At 41.6% G+C, this 17,976-nt stretch overlaps 1 protein-coding gene across 2 annotated transcripts; it reads right to left on the reverse strand.

Moving 5' to 3' along the window:
* Positions 1 to 9,804: 9,804 nt before the first annotated feature.
* LOC135465746 (transcriptional repressor scratch 2-like) lies at positions 9,805 to 15,929 on the reverse strand. Of its 2 annotated transcripts, none has more exons than XM_064743071.1 (2): positions 15,547 to 15,929; positions 9,805 to 13,462 (listed from the first exon to the last, which is right to left on the reverse strand). In XM_064743071.1, the coding sequence occupies exons 1-2, from the start codon at positions 15,641 to 15,643 to the stop codon at positions 12,720 to 12,722; spliced, it is 840 nt and encodes a 279-aa protein (XP_064599141.1). In that variant the 5' UTR covers positions 15,644 to 15,929; the 3' UTR covers positions 9,805 to 12,719. The 2 variants fall into 2 exon arrangements, with proteins under 2 accessions (XP_064599141.1, XP_064599142.1); XM_064743072.1 differs by lacking the exon at positions 15,547 to 15,929 and adding an exon at positions 14,983 to 15,306.
* Between the last annotated feature and the right edge of the window lie 2,047 nt (positions 15,930 to 17,976).

Consider the following 17,976-nt stretch of genomic DNA (forward strand, 5'->3'; position numbering starts at 1 on the left):
CATATACTATTTAGTAATAGATTTGTTGTCACCCCAAAGGAAACTAGTGTGAAGCTTATAAATTGAGGAAAGAGATTGTCAGTGTCATATACTATTTTTACCTTGATTGGCTTTCATGCATGCTAGGTGTTTAACGTCACTTTTGCGGTATTTCTGCCACATCAGGCGAAAAATGTTAGAACCAGGAAACAGTTATATGAGTTCGAATCCACCTCCCGCTGGCTGGATTACCACACTGGCCGAAGTCAGAACGTTTGTCAGGTACGTAGCATACTGCAACAATTTTCTTCAATACCTGTACAGCTCAACGCCTCAGATTAAGTGAGATATTAATAAATCTTTAAAATTGTTTTGTGGCAGCAGGACGTTGTTTCTCAGTGGTATAGGAGGTGTCGCTTATATATCTTCCTCCAGTATAGCCTATGAGTCTGTACATACGTCCTATACCCTTAAAACTGGACTGTTATCATATAAACGGAACAATCTTGAGTAAGGAATTAAAGATCAGCCATTAAATAAAAGAATAAATATTACCAGGTCATTAAACAGAAAATGAAGACCCCGTAGCTATCAACTTCCGGCTTTATTCAGACCTTCCTACTTTCTTAGTTCATTACTGGTTTGTGTTGAACGTTGATTTCGGAATTGGCATTGTGATTATTGACCTGGAACGTCCATTTGTGCTGGTTACCCTATGCCATCGTTTGTTTTGACATTGTTCCTTCAGAAGTTTCAATTAGTTAGGCATCAGGTTTGGAAAAATATCTCCAATATTTGACAGTTAGACACGGACCGAAGGAAGGAAAATTTTAGACGCCTTTAATCGTAAACGCAATACATATATACACACTCTGTGGGAAGGTCTTCCAGCAACCTGCGGATGGTCGTGGGTTTCCCCAGGGGTCAATCCGGTTTTTCTGCCATCACAATGCTGGCCTCCGTTGTATATCAATAAAATATTCTTGAGTACGGCGTGAAACCTCAGTGAAATATATAAATATATACGCTCTTACGGGAAGCCCCCATGTACTTGCTGTCAAATTATGACACATTTACTTTAAAAGGTTCCATTACATACGCAGGTCTCCTCACTTGCATCAAGACCCATCGGTATGTTCTATGTCTGATGACATTAAGATGCTGCGGTAATCAAGTGTTTGATAATACCTTCCCTGGACCACCGGAGAGAGTTGTGGTTACAGGAGGTGGCAGGGCTGATGTTTACAGAGATTGCCCCGAGCATCAGAGATTACCTGATGGGGGCTGACTTTTCTGGAAACAACACTAAAGCGCTTTATATTTTTTAACTGCCGTAAGCAACTCTGTCTGTCGGTTTGTCGGGCTGTCGGTCAAATTTAAGAGATTCCGAGTTATATTATATTATAATGACATTATAGTTTCAGGAGGACAACAACCTTTTTCGAGTCGACCTTCGCTGGGAGGAAATAGCTTATGGCTGTTTTCAGTATTACTCCTATTAGGGATTATACTTTCTGGATATTGCACAGTTTATATAATGTTGAAACTTTGCTCGAGGCTACTCCTCATTTCAAACCAGCGGCCTCAAAGACAGGCACAAAATTACCAGTCACAGCTCGAAAAATGGTGGTCATGATAGATTGAATTTTTTGATATGTTGTAGAGAAAAAAGGAAACTGCTTTTGGTTGTATGACATTGTAGCACGCGAAAGTTAGGGCATATATATTTTGGAGGTTGAAGTTGACAAATTAAGGAAGCATAAATAATAAGGAAAATCAACGAGCTCGTGTAACATAAAGTCTACCGATCGTCAGCTACCTCCTTCTTTTGTGGGAGGCCTGTTGGTCGAATGTTCGACAACATGGAAACAAAATAAGACGCCAACATTTAACAGAGTGTGGAATTGCTAGCCACAAGATTAAAACCATCCAAGCTTTGCTTTTTAATAAATTGTTATGAAACACGTGAAGAAAAATCTCAATAAACCTCTGACAGGGCGTCACTGGAGATAGTGGACATATAATATCCATGACATGGATGTTTTTCACCAATGAGTTCGAATCCAGCTCTTACATTTGTCATATAATGTCCATTCATCAGAACCTTGTGAAGCAGTTGAAATGAAAAAGACGCCGTGTTTTTCTCTTGAATGCCTCGTTGACACTTTGATGGGCCCATGATTCAGTTCCAATTACTCGCACAGTGTCTGGAACGTCTGTCCCCCGAGCTGATAAGTGCTCTAGACGCTATGAGCTCAGGGTGTATGTGGTAGACTGGTGGCGCTGAATCCAAAGCCCGAGCGACGTCATCCTTTGACGTTGGAGACGTTTCTATTATGATAGATGAGCAGCTGTTACAAACAACACAGCCTTCAGTCAAATATTGCTGCCATGACCTTTCCCTTTGCCAGATTACCCAACAGTATAGCGCATAAGAAAGCGAGATAAGCGCGAGGAGATGCCAACTGGCTGGCGAAGTAGGGCCTCGTATTTACACAGCAACTCAAAATGATGTCAAACACTGAACGGTATTGATAAACACAGTTCGTCTTCGGCTTGTAGGCCTTAATGTCACACGACTTCCGGTTGACATTTTGTCAAACAATAATGTCTTCGGGGAATGGGGATTCTCCAGTTTTGTTTTCACCAAAAACTTGTCCGGGAATGCAGAAAGATAATACTGGCCCCGTGGCGCTTTTCGATGAGTGAATAGGCCTTGGGGGTGGTATGACTGTGTGCCCAATACATGTCATCAGCGGAAAGCTTGTATACCGTAAATACTGCCGAAAGTAGCCCAAGCTCACTCAAAACAAAACATACTCAAAGTGGTAAAGGTAGGCAGTTTGCCTCAAGTGAAACAATAACTTTTGTTCACTTTTTTGCACTTTTGTAAAACAAGGTAAAACATCTCGAACAGCAGAAACAAATAAGTTTTTTTTTATTAACTAAGGCATTTCATCGGCTGGAAGGATTGTATCTCTTAACTATGGTCCCACTTGAGTCTGTTGATTACTGTAGAATTTGGTTGTTCTAGTGGACTGAGTCTGTTGATTACTGTAGCACTTGGTTGAACTAGTGGACTGAGTCTGTTGATTACTGTAGCACTTGGTTGAGCTAGTGGACTGAGTCTGCTGATCACTGGCACTTGCTTAACCTGGTGGATTAAGTCTATTGATTACTGTAGCACTTGGTTAACTTTGTGGATTTAGTCTGTTGATTACTGTAGTACTTGGTTAGCTTTGTGGATTGAGTCTGTTGATTACTGTAATACTTGGTTAGCTTTGTGGATTGAGTCTTCTGATTAATCTTGCACTTGGTTGGCCTGGTGGACTGAATCTGTTCATTACAATAGCACTTGATTGACCTAGTGGACTGAGGATGTTGATAACTGTGGCACTTGGTTGACCTGGTGGACTAAGTCTGTTCATTAGAGTGGCACTTCGTTGACCTGGTGGACTGAGTCTGTTGATTACTGTAGCATTTGGTTGTCCTGGTGGATTGAGGCTGTTGATTACTGTAGCACTTCGTTTACCTAGTGGACTGAGTTTGTTGATTACTGTAGCACTTCGTTCATCTGGTGGACTGAGTCTGTTGATTACTGTAGCACATGGTTGTCCTCATTGACTGAGTCTGTTGATTACTGTAGCACATGGTTGTCCCGGTGGAATGAGTCTGTTGATTACTGTAGCACTTGGTTGTCCTGATGGACTGAGTCTGTTGATTACTGTAGCACATGGATGACCAGGTGGGCTGAATCTGTTGATTACTGTAGCACATGGATGACCAGGTGGGCTGAATCTGTTGATTATTGTACCACTTGGTCGGCCTGCTGGAGTAAATCTGATGACCAGGTGGGCGGAATCTGTTGATTATTGTACCACTTGGTCGGCCTGATGGAGTAAATTTGATGACCAGGTGGGCCGAATCTGTTGATTATTGTACCACTTGGTCGGCCTGCTGGAGTAAATCTGATGACCAGGTGGGCGGAATCTGTTGATTATTGTACCACTTGGTCGGCCTGATGGAGTAAATTTGATGACCAGGTGGGCCGAATCTGTTGATTATTGTACCACTTGGTCGGCCTGATGGAGTAAATTTGATGACCAGGTGGGCCGAATCTGTTGATTATTGTACCATTTGGTCGGCCTGATGGAGTAAATCTGTTGATTGCTGCGGCACTTGGTTGTCCTGATTGACTGAGTCTGTTGATTACTGTAGCACTTGGTTGTCCTGGTGGATTGAGTCTGTTGATTACTGTAGCACTTGGTTGTCCTGGTGGATTGAGTCTGTTGATTACTGTAGCACTTGGTTGTTCTGCTGGACCCATTCTATTGACTGTTGTGCCATTAAGTCGGCATGGTGTATTGTCTGTTTATTATTGTAGCACTTGATTGCCCTGGTGGATTGAGTCTGTTGATTACTGTAGCACTTGGTTGTCCTGGTGGATTGAGTCTGTTGATTACTGTAGCACTTGGTTGTTCTGCTGGACCCATTCTATTGACTGTTGTGCCATTAAGTCGGCATGGTGTATTGTCTGTTTATTATTGTAGCACTTGATTGCCCTGGTGGGTTGAGTCTGTTGATTACTGTAGCACTTGGTTGTTCTGCTGGACCCATTCTATTGACTGTTGTGCCATTAAGTCGGCATGGTGTATTGTCTGTGTATTATTGTAGCACTTGGTTGCCCTGGTGGACTGAGCATGTTGATTGATGTGGCACTATGTCCGCCTAGTGGACTGGTTTGATGGATTTAATTACAGGTTTATGTGTAATGACGTTTACATTGAGTGTACATCACGAATCACGTTGTTTATGGATAGGTCCATTCGACATATCGGTATTGATCATTGCATCTGAAGATGTTTTATCGATAACAACATTCACTGTATCGGTATTGATGAATCACCGCTGAATTTACCCCTCCTTCCTCCGTGAATCATTTGTCGCGTAGTATTATTTATGCACATACGACAGTGTTTATGGCTAGATCATATTCGGCAAACAGCGCCCCCTGGGAATAGATAGGGGCGCTACACGTCTCGTGCGGGCATCTGTTAGCACTCCCAGTTTTTAATTCGCACTAATTTGCCCAGCATGTTGTGCAGCTTAGGGTAAATCAGCACAAACTTTCCGAGGCTTCAGATCTGCACGATGATACAGTCGGGTATACAGACAATACAAGACGGAAATATCCGAGTTATTTTATTTATTTATTTCATTGGTGTTTTATGCTGTACTCAAGAATATTTCACTTGTACGACGGAGGCCAGCATTCTGGTGGGAGGAAATCGGCAGGTTGCTGGCAGATCTTCCGGCTTACGGCCGTTATTTGATGCTTCTACTCCATGCAAACATCCTCCGGACCACGACTGACCAGAACAGTTTAGAAAATAGATTGTCTGTTATACAAGACTGTTGTTACAGAAACTTACCGACATCTGCCAGTGATGTATCGAATTTCAGAGTCGAATAACTTCCGGTGTTATTAGCCGAGATAATCAGTTCTTGAGTCACTCTGTCTATATTCGTTCAGCGTGTCAGTCGGTCAATTGGTCAGTCCTTACATTGTTGACATCCTGTCTTTGTAACATAGGCCACTCACATATCAAGACACCTTAGTGCAAGACGACATAAACTTTTACCGGGATGTCGGCGCTATTACACTCAAAAAATAATCTGTTAAATTTAACAGAAAGTTTATTGTCTGAGTGATGCTAGAATGTATTTTGTTATTACAACCCGATATCGTGTCACATTCAACATAATATCTCATTAGTCTAAAAGAATCGTTATGTTAAATTCATCTCTAAGATAAAAGACTTTCTGTTAAATTTAACGTTTTATTCTTCTGAGAGTACGGATTTGCCGTAGTTTTTATATATAATACATGCGAGTCAGAAACTTGATTTATTTATTTATTTGACTGGTGTTTTATGCCGTACTCAAGAATATTTCACTTATACGACGGCGGCCAGCATTATGATGCGAGGAAAACCCACAACCATCCAGAGGTTGCTGCGACCACATTGGTGAGAGCTCCATGACTTCCATGCCAAAAACTAACCATTGTGACGAAGTTTTAACTTTTGGCTCATGTCAAAAATGGCTTTGTGGAATAGGTCCCAGAACCCAAAGAAATACACCTATAATCGTTGCACCATTCTTCAAAGTTTCATGTACATATCGAAGTTTCACAACGGCACGTCGTCGTTAAATAATTGCATAACATTGCACAAACATGCGGAATATTTCCTGAGCTGGTAGTTATTGTCTGCGCTGTGGCGCGTATATACAAAACCCATGTTCGCTAGCTCGTTAAACTTCTCCAAACTTGGCAGAATGCCGGCTCAGAAGCGCTGTAACTGAGTGTTTCATGAAACCGAAATCTCGGTCTGTGGAAGCGAAATGCTGGTCTTATGTAAACAGATTATGGTTTAGTGTAAACAGAGTCGGGTGTCTGGGAGATAGGCTATAGGATTATCACCACAAGCTAAACTGATTACCCCTCTATCGCCTCCCACGCCGGTACATAGTTGGGGAGCTGGCCACTGGCGGGCACCTTGTACACAGCCGCCACACGGCATGAATGGAGCTCGATGAAGGCCTTTTTCGATAGGTGCTTACGTAAGCCATTCTCCAGATGCCTCAATTCTTCGCCCTGTGTTTAATACATGTGAAATGAACTCCCGCTGAATTTCGAATGTTTCGAATGAAACATAATTTCATTAAATGTGGATAGTGTAATTATAGAAATATTAATGCTCGCCATGCAGTGATTCAGAATACATTTAGAGAGCGATTCCACCCGTCATATTTTATCGATAATGTTGAACAAGTGCACAAATACCTCATACTGTGTCTCCATACAACAAATATAGAAGATTCTAGAGCTAAACTCTCTTTTACTCGCCAACGTTAGAATTAATTGTAGTAAACACTTCATGTGTGTGTTGAGGGAGGGGGGGGGGGGGGAGGTGGAGTCCTGGGCATAAAGTCTTCTGGCAAATCTATAACCGCGACAAAGCAAACGTATTACAGACTCAAGCAAACCTATAACCGTCGCAAGCAAACCTATAAATGCCGCAGGCAAACCTATAATCATAGCTGGAAAGGCATTCAATATATACCATTTGCTCAAACAAGTTTCAATGTTTATATTTGCACAAGGATGAAGCTTGAGAGAACTGTGTGAAAATAGCTATATTCTGTTTAATTTACTTCTTTACTTCCGGAATGTTATAGATTGCTCATAAATGGGCCTTTCTTAACCGCTTATTGTCACAAAGGGTATATAGGCCTTTTTCGGTACATATATATAATCTACTGTATATCAGCAAAGAACTTAAACACATCTTGGAAATTTTAGATTGCACAGCCGGTGTAAAATCGGTATAGATTTCCGGTACATAAAGTTAAGAGGATAAGTAGCTTTTCCACAGAACACATTTTTTTTCTCTCTCGCTCTTAGCGTAAGGAAATGGAGGCTAACGACTAGTCTGTAACGAATGTCTTTGTCTGCACAGGAAACCACGTGACTTACAAAGCAACAGCTGCATATGTGCAGGATCAGACGATCTACACGCATGCGCGCGCGCCCAGTACTACAGGCTTGACTTGATAATAAAAACAAGCAGGGAAGCTGGTAGTTCTGGTTGTAAACACTTACTCCTCCAGATCAGCCAGGCTGGTGTTGTGTTTCCTCCCATACGACCTGATTCCCGGGGAGGTAGCTGCCAGGCCAGTGGCATGCGCAAGAGTCTGGAGCCCGTCGGAAGATTCCCCCAATTAACTACAAACCTTTTGTTTTTTTCTTGGACGGCAGCCATTACTTCGCTGGGTCAGATTGACCGTTTTATCTGTAAAAGCTAAAGAGGAGCGATTTGACCCACACGCTCAGAATAACTTGGAGTTGTACTACGAATATTTATCTACCTGCTATAGGTGTGCCGCTATATTTACCCAAGTATAACAGGTTTCTTCTTCTACTTAGTGTTAAAGCCACGTGTCCGCAGAAAGGCAATATAACTGTTTTAATAGCAACATCCTCTTGTTAGGGTACAAAGGGATTGCAGGCAGTGATTGCAAGCCCCGGAGGTCTGGGGATAGAATTTAGCTTAACATGTAGGCAACACAACAGTATTCATGCAAGGAAAGGAAAACACCTAAAGTAAAGTTACGTAACAGCGTGGTGCCTCTGCTGGCTTCTGACAAGTACAGTATTTCACCAATGACGTTCAGACCATTTTTTGTATGGTTCAAATAACCGAAAAACTAGGGCAAGAGTTCCTGAAACGCCTGAAATTTGAGAGAAATTTACAGCACCATTCCAAATGTTTCAAATCATCTGATCCTCCTATATGATAAAAGCGAACAAGACATCTGAGATTAAAGTTACATGGCCTGAAAAGTGCTGTTGGCTAACCAAATATATTGAGCACTTTCGGTCAGCTGTTTACATGGCCAAGCGATAAAATAGGCTAACAAATGCCGAAATAATTATTTCTCTTTCATGCGATAAGCAGTTTGAAATTGTCAAATCAGCCCCTTCTTATTCTTAAACATTGATAACTTATTATAGTATAATCTGGCTACATTTAGATTTTTACGTCTAATTTTAAATTACCCTTTTCAACAGTGGTAATTGGTAATTTTTCAAAATTGTTGACCACTAAGAATACAGGGCAATTGCGAACCTGTACCACGTTGAGCTTTCTATTGAAATACTCTTTTATGAATTCATTGAACCTCACTTACATTTCCATAAAAAAGTGATCTTTAAAGCATTAATGAATTATTTACTTTAATACGAGGTGTATAGCTAGATAATATCACGAAAGAAATTCCCATCAGAGTGACATATCAATGCAAAAAATGGGTATATATCATACAAGCAGTGCCCTTTGGCCTTAATTTTTTTGCAGTAAGCTACGCAGTTTTACCAGGTTGTATTAAATGGATAATTCCACTGAATGTAACAGATTGCTCACAGCTGAACAGGTCCTGGACGATCAACGTGGACGGAATCTGGAAAGGCGAAAAATGCACCACACCATGGACTCAAAATGGGAGTACAGTTCAGGCTAGGAGGCTTCCACGGCGGTCGAATAATGTCAAAGTTCGAGTCTGTTACAGGACTCAGACAATCTTAGTCAGAAGGATATAAAATGTGCCAGCGTATGTTCATGCAGTTAAAGCCCCGGCATACGTAAGCCCTATAGCTCGGGAGTTTCCCTCACTCGTGTAGGCGATGAAGTGGTGCTTTGGTGACCTGAATAATTTTTGCCCCCAAATAAGCTCGTTTACGTACTGCTAATGTTTCGGTTTTTTTTTCCCTTACACGTGCGTTAAACAACAATAACCCAACAAATGAGGATTTAACCGGATAATTACACCATAGGACGGAGATAGTAAAAGCTAATTCGTAAAACTAAGGAACCAATCAATCACTCAGACAATTAACAATCATTGAATTTCGAACAGCTGGGATGCTTTTCACAAGTTTCTCACTGAGTTTGCTATTTTCAATGAAGCGATTTTAATATTTTGTTTATAATTGACATCCAAGGCGGTATATAAACGTCTGACTGAGGAAATATCCAATTTTTAAGAAGGTTGTGGCGTGTGTAGAAAAGAGGAATGGAATAAAATCCATTGAAGTTCACCTTCGATTCATGTCTCCTAATTTCGCAAAGCCCCGTTTAGCATTGGAAACCACGTGACGGGTATTCCCCGGTCGCTATGGTCGCAGAGTTGGTAAAGAATACTCTTGAACCCTGCCAGGCACGCGCAGATGACAGACGTGTGACATGAACACAAATATTTTAGCGATGCTGTCAAACTTTATTTCATCGTAGCATTCAGTTGCTAGTCGTAGATAAATTCTGCAAGACAGATAACTTCAAACCAGAAAGGAAATGCTAACATCAGCAGTTAAAAACACTACTGGTGACTTCTGAGTGACATAACCGTATACGAGACGATTAAATCTCAATTTAATTCCCTGCCTATGGCAGTCACATCAGATTAACGGCAAGAACTAAATAAACAGACTTTTGCAAAAGGCTGGAGATAAACTTGATTTGGTCTTAAAACTTAACTTTATACCTCAAGACTTAAAAAAATTACCTTTTTTTCTGAACTTAGAGGCTATTTATGAGATATAAAAAATACTTTTTTCAGGCTAAATAATGGGAAAGTACTTTTCCTTACAAAATGTAAAATAACACAGCTTAGTGGAGCATCTGGCGTGCGCAGAGCATAAGTAAGAATATTACGTAATTAGCTTCTATTAGATGACAACAGTTTCTGGGATAAATGTCTTGGGAACCGAACCATATTGGTATATTATCCCCGGATAGTGTTTTAACAGGCTAAATGTAGCATCTACTCTACATTCATAAGTAAGCCAAAAGGTCTGCAGAAATTTTGAAAAATAACTAACAAGACATGTTAGCTTTCTTTGTCATTGTGGAACGAATAGTTCGATCATCTTACTTCAGTAAAATTGTATACGAGCTAGCCCTTTTAAACATTTAAAGATTAAGTGAAGTTTTTTTGATTACATCAATTTAATTTTTTCATGATCAAAAAAAAATGACATGAATATGTTACTTTAAAAGTCAAACCAACATATAGTAAAATATATCATATCATATCGCATAATACTTTTATATTACTCAGCAGTTTGAATACACCATCGCTCATTCGCATGACACTCCAAAGATAAATAAATACAAAATTCAATAACTGTTTCTGGTGAAAGTAAAATGAGATTGAAATACTTTTTCGTATGAATTAAATGAAAAGAATACACTGATCTGCATCAAAAATTGAACGCCAAGTCGTCTTGCATTAACAGAATGCACAATACACTATCAGTATGTGGCAATATCTTGGACCAAATATAAAAAAAAAACCAGTGACTGTTACAGAAATTACGAAAAGAAATACTGTCAAAATACTGTCTAAACGTGAAATATTACAAAAAGTATTTCCATAAAACAATTCTTTCTAGAACGGTTAAACTAGAAAATAATTTACTGACATAAGTTATTGATTGTACAAAAATAAATTAAGCGTGATGCCACACAGTTTGGATGGAACCCCAAATGAGCCAAACACATTTATAAATACTACATAATTATATTAATAATAATCATCACCATAATAATAATAATAAGTTACACAGCACACAAACACGTCATAAATACATAAATACACACAGGTGCGAGGTTTCTATCCACACATTTCAATAAATCACTTACACATTAAAATAAATAACAATAAATAAAGGGTTATTTTTGCTTTTCATAGACGGTGGGAATTAGTCGTATGCATAGTTAGTTTTCAAATATTGGTTACATTCTCTTGCATTAAAAATGTAAACATGCTTTGACAATGTTTCAGCGAGTGTTAGTCATCAAATCTCAGCTGTGAAAAAGAAAAACACGCTGATAATTGGTCTGTGTCACGTGACAATTGTCTCTTGGAGAATTTGACACGTGGCCACTTAAAGAGATTTCTTTTTTAAAAAATGATAAACGGTGCCGAAAAATAATTCACTCTGGATGACTTTATCCGATGATGTGAGATTTGACCCCTTCTATATGCCGATGGTTTCACAAAACAATGTGAGTTTCACTCACTAAACCAACGGCTCTGTTAGTAAAAAATAGAACAGGAAGAGATGGCCCACGACACATAGACAGGACCCATTCTTAAAGGTCATGGAATGGAAACCATGTGGTTTAGTCTGATGGATAAAGACTAGAGGGTGATCACGTATAACAGTATACTACTATGGTCACATTCCATAAGGCCCTCGCCACGGTGAGAAAAAAAAAACTAGTTAAATTTCACTTAGTGAAATGTAGTCATGTCCCCTACTGAGTTAACGTATGTAGTCTAGTTTCATTGAGGGGGTTAAATCGGTCTAGATGGGAATAAAAGGGACAGTGCGCAACTCAAATGGTATACACCAATTGAAATATGAATCATTTTAACGTTGCAAGAAATATATGTGCTGATTCAAGTTGGAAAGTACACATCGAGACATAAGAAATGTATGCTTTGACCCCACACAGAAAAAGGTCGATCTAGCGCAGTTTGAGAAGGGCTACACGAGGGGATTAGGAGGTAGAAGTTTATGGACATATTGTCAAGAGGAAATGGAGTGGAACTATGATTTAAAGGCAATTGATGGGTGATGAACTCTGCAATTCATGCTTCAGCGAACAAGGAGGATGAACTTGGGTGAAGATATTGGTCCGTTCCCATGGTGATCAGCGTCCACGTGACGAACAGGGATCTTCTGGGCCGTTCGTTGAATGTGAAAAAAATAGGCAAGCTCATAAAAATGTTCACAACACTAAGATTGTCGATTTCACAGTAATGTTTCTTTTCTAACGTATATGAAAGTCTGTCAGTTTATATAACATTGCACATAAATAAGCTGCTTTTTTGTTTTTGATCGTAGACCAACTGTGTTGGTCTTCAGTCTATTTGAGGTTCAGTACATAAGGCTTTGTCTTAGTGTATACATTTGGTTTGAGTTTGTAAGGGGCAGATAAAATCTCAGGGATCGCTCCGCACTTTCTCCTCATTTGAGCGTGGTCGGTTGAAAGATAAGATAGAGATCTCCTGTCGCACGTGGTTGCTGTGAAATGGAACCAGGGAGGTTGGAGCACATCTGGTTTTGTTTTGCCACTGCTCGGTGGTCAGTCCACTGATTTCGTCGGTGTCTATGGCCGGTAGCGCTGTCCCCTCATGCACGAGGATTCTTCGTGCTTGTAGAGATAACTCTTCAGTGCAAATGCCTTCCCACAACGCCCACAGATGTATGGTTTCTCGGTGGAATGCGTCTGTATATGTGCCCGAAGATTGGACTTGTCGGCGAATGCTTTGCCGCATTTGGGACAGGCGAATGGCTTTTCCCCGGTGTGGGTGCGAATGTGGCCCTGTAACAGCCATGGTCGGCTGAAACGCTTGCCACAGTACGGACATTCGCAGCCTTGGTTGTGAGTACGAACGTGCATGCTGTACGCGGGCATGGAGACGTAGACTTTCTCACAGTGCGGACATTTACGAGCTTTCTTATCGTTGACACTACGGTGAGTTTGGCGATGACGTGCCAGGTTGCTCGATGTGCTGTATCTCTTGCCGCAGTCCACACAAACGTGGGGGTCCGGGGAACCGTGGAGAAAGTCGTCAGTTTCTTCCCCGCAGCTCCCCTGTCGCGCCTCATCCCCAGAGCTCTCTCCACTCTTGTCAAATGAGCCGTCAGCCTGGTCAAAAAAGGCAACACTGTCTGTTTTGAGAGTTCCTTGACTAATGAGAAAATACAGGAAGGAACTGTGTTCGCTGCAATCTTTGCTACAGTAATGGGTGGGCGACACATCAAGTCGGCTCTCCGAGGGACTCGAGCAGCTGCTATCGCTGTCAACGTCGTCAGAATGTGTTTCCATGGTTACACTCTCTTCTCTATCTGCAAAATAGTAAAATAAAACATTCTTTTACAAAGGTTATCGAATAACACCCAAAATAACGGCACTTGATGGCCTACGTAAACGCTGAAGCCACGGAAGAGTTCCTGAACAGAAATCCAAATGCTGACTTAGCAAAAAGGGCCTTTTGTACCATTTCTACTGAAGAGGTCCATTTTCTGTGAAAAAGTCTGACCACCGTGGAGAGTCATACCCGCGCAGATCCCGTCAACAAATGTAACTATGGCAACGGGGCATGCGAATACTTCAATAAAAGCACTGTGCAGCTGGTGGTACTTCTTCAAATACTGGCAACTTCTGAACTGGGATGAACGAAGAACTTGACAATTTGCAAGAAACTATAGTGCAGTGTCCCTTCGTGACGTCAGCATTGCCTAAATTGCGTAGCAATACGCAATTTCTGTAATATTTGACGCTGCATTTCCGTGGGTCCTAAGTAAATAGACCCGACAGTTAATTGTAAAGGGGGGAAAGTGAGGGGGAAACTGGGATGACTGAGAACAGATAAGTTCATAAATTGAATGTTGTTACTTAAACAGAAAAAGCGAAATGTTTCAATAGCTAGACAAGTAATTTAGAAACAACAACGGTATAATACAAGCACGTTCATGCTCTACGAATTTACTGCCCTGGAGCACCGAAAAGCCTTAACACGTCTCTGTTCAGACATGATAAAGTGGTGAAAGTTGATAATTAGTTTGTCCAGGTTAGACACTCGGGGCTAAAAAAAAAATGACCCTATTCGTCACCCCTTGGCAGATGACCCTAAGTGAGAAACCACTGTAGACATGTGTTTTTCTATCCGCTTTTCTTTCATCAGTGCCTGTGTTTAAGTTCGCTTGTCTTCAAGTTTTGCTGGGTTGGGTTGTTCTGTTCGCTGGTTGACTGGACATCCGGACGGTTCGAAGAGATAGCGCGATGCATTAGACGTGGTTGTTCGACATTCCTTTACACACAGCGCATGAAGAAAGATGGTTGCGGGTCAGACCCTCCTCTACCATTCAGTTTGTGGACTTGACACTACATGGCCGAGCACTAAATTGCTCTTTCGCGCTTGATCACCTAACCATATGCTTGCTTATGTCAACTTTTCCTCTGGAACCTTTCACGTTTCGGTTTTCCTCACTGTCCTGAATCAACAAGCACCACGTCTCAGAACATTCGCTGGCAAAGATCTTAAGAAGTTTACGACAAGAACTTTCCTCACGACTTGGTTCTCAAGAATATAACTACGCCATAACCGGCTGCTGCGTATGACATAACATCATAAAACACGCACCGAAAGAAGACACTTCACACTTCGTGATAGTGTTAGTCTTCGACTCGCTGAAACACCCTTTCAATTGTTTATAAATTTTTGTTCAAGAGATTTTCTGTTGAGCGGAGTTTTAGGATTCAGTAAAACCACCGACAACAATTAGTGTCTAAAGGATCTGAAAAATGAAACTATTCTGTTGAGAGTGTCAAAAAGAGAAAATATAAAGCAAAAAACACAACGCACCTTTCATGAGAAATCCTTCCAAGGTTAAACGAGCTGACTCGACACTAAGTGAAGTAGAAAGTGTTCACGAACTTAAAACACATACATGGAACAGAGATCGTCCAACTAACCGAGCGAACTTTCGTCCGATGCCTCTGCTAGAAACGGTCCATCATCGCGCAAACAAAGAAGGTCGAACGCAGACGTCAGGAAAGCCTTTGGCCATAAAGCGATAGGTAAACAGGTCTTAAATTGCTGTTCCGGTCAGCGCAAGGCTAGCAACTGGACTGCTGGGAAAAGTTAGACGTTTCTCGGTAGCACACGGTCTAACCCCACGTCTAGCATATGATCTGTCAGTGGCCTTCTTTGTGTAGCGGCTTGTTCCTACTCCAGACGTGGGATGCGCCTCTGGCTTATGTCCAAGTTAACACGATAGGCGGTCGCACTATCGTCTGCTCCGATTTATCCAGTCTACACCTACGCATTTATGTTTTCTATTCAATGACACCTTACGACAAGAACACTCAGGGGAAAGACAAGACATATAAACAGGGGGGAAAATAGTGCAGATTTAGAAAAACTTACCTTTGTAGTCTGGAAAGAAGCCAGTGTGTTCTTGTTGCTGATGATGGCTGCTGCCGCTGACATACCGGCGATTCGTTAGGAGAAACACGCGAGGCATTATAACATTGATAGGGTACAGCGGAAGCGCGTGTATCTGACGGGAGGGAGAGTTGGAAAGTGGCGGCAGTGAATGGGACCCTGGCACACAGCGGCGTCACGGTACCCGGAGACGAGGCGGCAAGGATTGGTGGCAACAAGTGTCAAATGAACAAGGGCGGTTGTTTAGTTATCTGAACTGGTCCATCTTCGACGGTCACCGGGGAATGCTCTTATGGTCCTAACTGCCAGATGACTATAGAATCACACCGGGTAGAGAATACGGAAAGGAAGACAGTGGTAGTAGGGAAAACACCAACGGCACATGCTAAACACACAAGGATAGGGTTACGGATGAGCAGGGCACGGGACTGACGAATCGCACGCGCCCAGCAACCCTAGCGGAACAATGAAGTGGGGCCCCTGTCACGGGCTCACTCAAACTTGGTTGGCTGGGATGTTCCTCGTCAAACTGACTCTGTGACATCCTCACGTCCCACGAATAGACAGTCGCTAAACAAGCCATAAATTATCATAAATTATCCAGACAACTTGGACCTGCCAATTCGAAAAACAGATTCTTGTGGCGAAACTTTTTTTCTGCTTTCCTCTACACGATACTGCCGCAACTTTTTTGTTCAAGAAACTTACAACAACTGTATATGACGTTAACAGGGTACTTATTATTATTATTACTATTACTAAGAGTCAGGCATTTGTCTGTGTACTCCTAATAAATTTATTATTATTAAAATCTCGACTATTTGCAGATACTTTCATGAAGTTTAATACAAATCTGCTATAATTCGATATAATATGTATACATACATATAAACTTTTTGGGGGTGAGCAGTTTGCAAATATTTCAATGGGTTTACTTTTCTTTTTTGCAGTTCAGTTGTAGCAGAAAATGCAGATTGCAGTGACTTTAAGTTTTATCATGATGCCGTAGCATGAGATTAATTTGGGGTGATCCACATTTAGATCAATAACAGGAAAACTTTCCCTTCCAGCGATGTCAGGGACTGTGTATGATTCTTCTGAACTGATCAACTGTGGTCTGATTTCGAGGGATGGACAGCGACAAGCAACCAAGTCTGGGGCGTAAGTCTTGGCACCGGGGCCTTACAGGATTTGTTTGTTTACAGAGTGTCCAGCGCCTAACTAGTCGGTTGTTGTTATGTTTTCGTTACGCAATGCCCGAATATGGCCAAGCCTGAGTCTCAGTACGTGAGGGCCCTTGTCAGCGTGAGCTGCTGTCAGTGAGACATTTTTTGTGTGTGCGGGATTTTTTTAACGAAGGACCTCGGGTATAATAGTTAAGCCATCCTAATGTAAACGCCGTGTCTACCATTCACTGCCAGGCTCCATTAAGAAATCGTTTACTTTCTTTTTCATGATTTACCCACTCTTGAAAATCAACGTGGCGAAAAACGAGCACTGGGTCGAATTTTAATTGGCGAAGAAGTAGTGTAAGGGAGAAGTGTGTGGGGTGGCAGGAGTTAGCGAGCGGGAGGGGGTGGGGTGGTTTTGTGGTTTTAAAGGTGGATGTACATACAGATGGCTGAAACGGTTAGGTCAAATCACATTGCAAGCAGCCCCTGTAGTCTTTGAACATGACATGCGAACAACCCGTTGTAGTAACAGGGACTTAATATTAAATTACGTCCTTGAAACATTTCGGCATCTGTTTGTAGATCTCCCTGGGATGTAAACAGCACTACGGGACGGTGGTTTTCTCTCGGCTGCCGGCAATGGACAGCGGAGTCGGCAGAGACAGGCTGGTGGTAAATGGTTTCATCACTCTCCCCAGCAGTTTGAAGCAAACCATATGGACCGACACGACTGATTTACCTTGGGGGAGACTGAATAGAACGTCTACCAGCCCCACGATATTCCCCAACCTTTACACCAAGCTCTGGTCGTTTTCGTTTTCCATCCCCAGATGCCATCCCCGATCCGTTAACCCAAACATCTTCTACTTCCCGAACCCTGAACTTGAAAAGTAAAAGTTTTACATAACCTTCTGGCAGCAGCGAAAGTACACTTTCTGACGCATACGTTTGATACAAACTTGAAGTCCGCAGTAGTCGAAGACGTGTGTGTAGCAATTCAAGTAGTTACGGCGCAGGGCTGCAGAGCGCCCATGTGGTCAGTGTATACTCTCTTCTGCCATACATGTGTGTCGGGGTGTGATACAGGTGATCCAAACGCCCACATTCTGACACGTGTCTAAACTGCCAGGTTCCACACACCATGTCATTTATACACATCATTTAAAGCTTCCAGTTCACGAATAGTGAATTAAATATGCTTTAATTAAAACACTACGAATGATGTTAAATCTGGGAAACT

This window comes from Liolophura sinensis, chromosome 5, assembly GCF_032854445.1.
Source record: "Liolophura sinensis isolate JHLJ2023 chromosome 5, CUHK_Ljap_v2, whole genome shotgun sequence".
Classification (NCBI taxonomy): domain Eukaryota; kingdom Metazoa; phylum Mollusca; class Polyplacophora; order Chitonida; family Chitonidae; genus Liolophura; species Liolophura sinensis.

Excerpts from the sequence above, each read along its gene's own strand:
- LOC135465746 (XM_064743071.1), bottom strand. The coding sequence starts at position 15,643 with ATGCCTCGCGTGTTTCTCCTAACGAATCGCCGGTATGTCAGCGGCAGC. Across the intron at positions 13,463-15,546 it reads CTTCTTTCCAGACTACAAAG|ATAGAGAAGAGAGTGTAACC; the intron begins GTAAGTTTTTCT and ends ACTATTTTGCAG.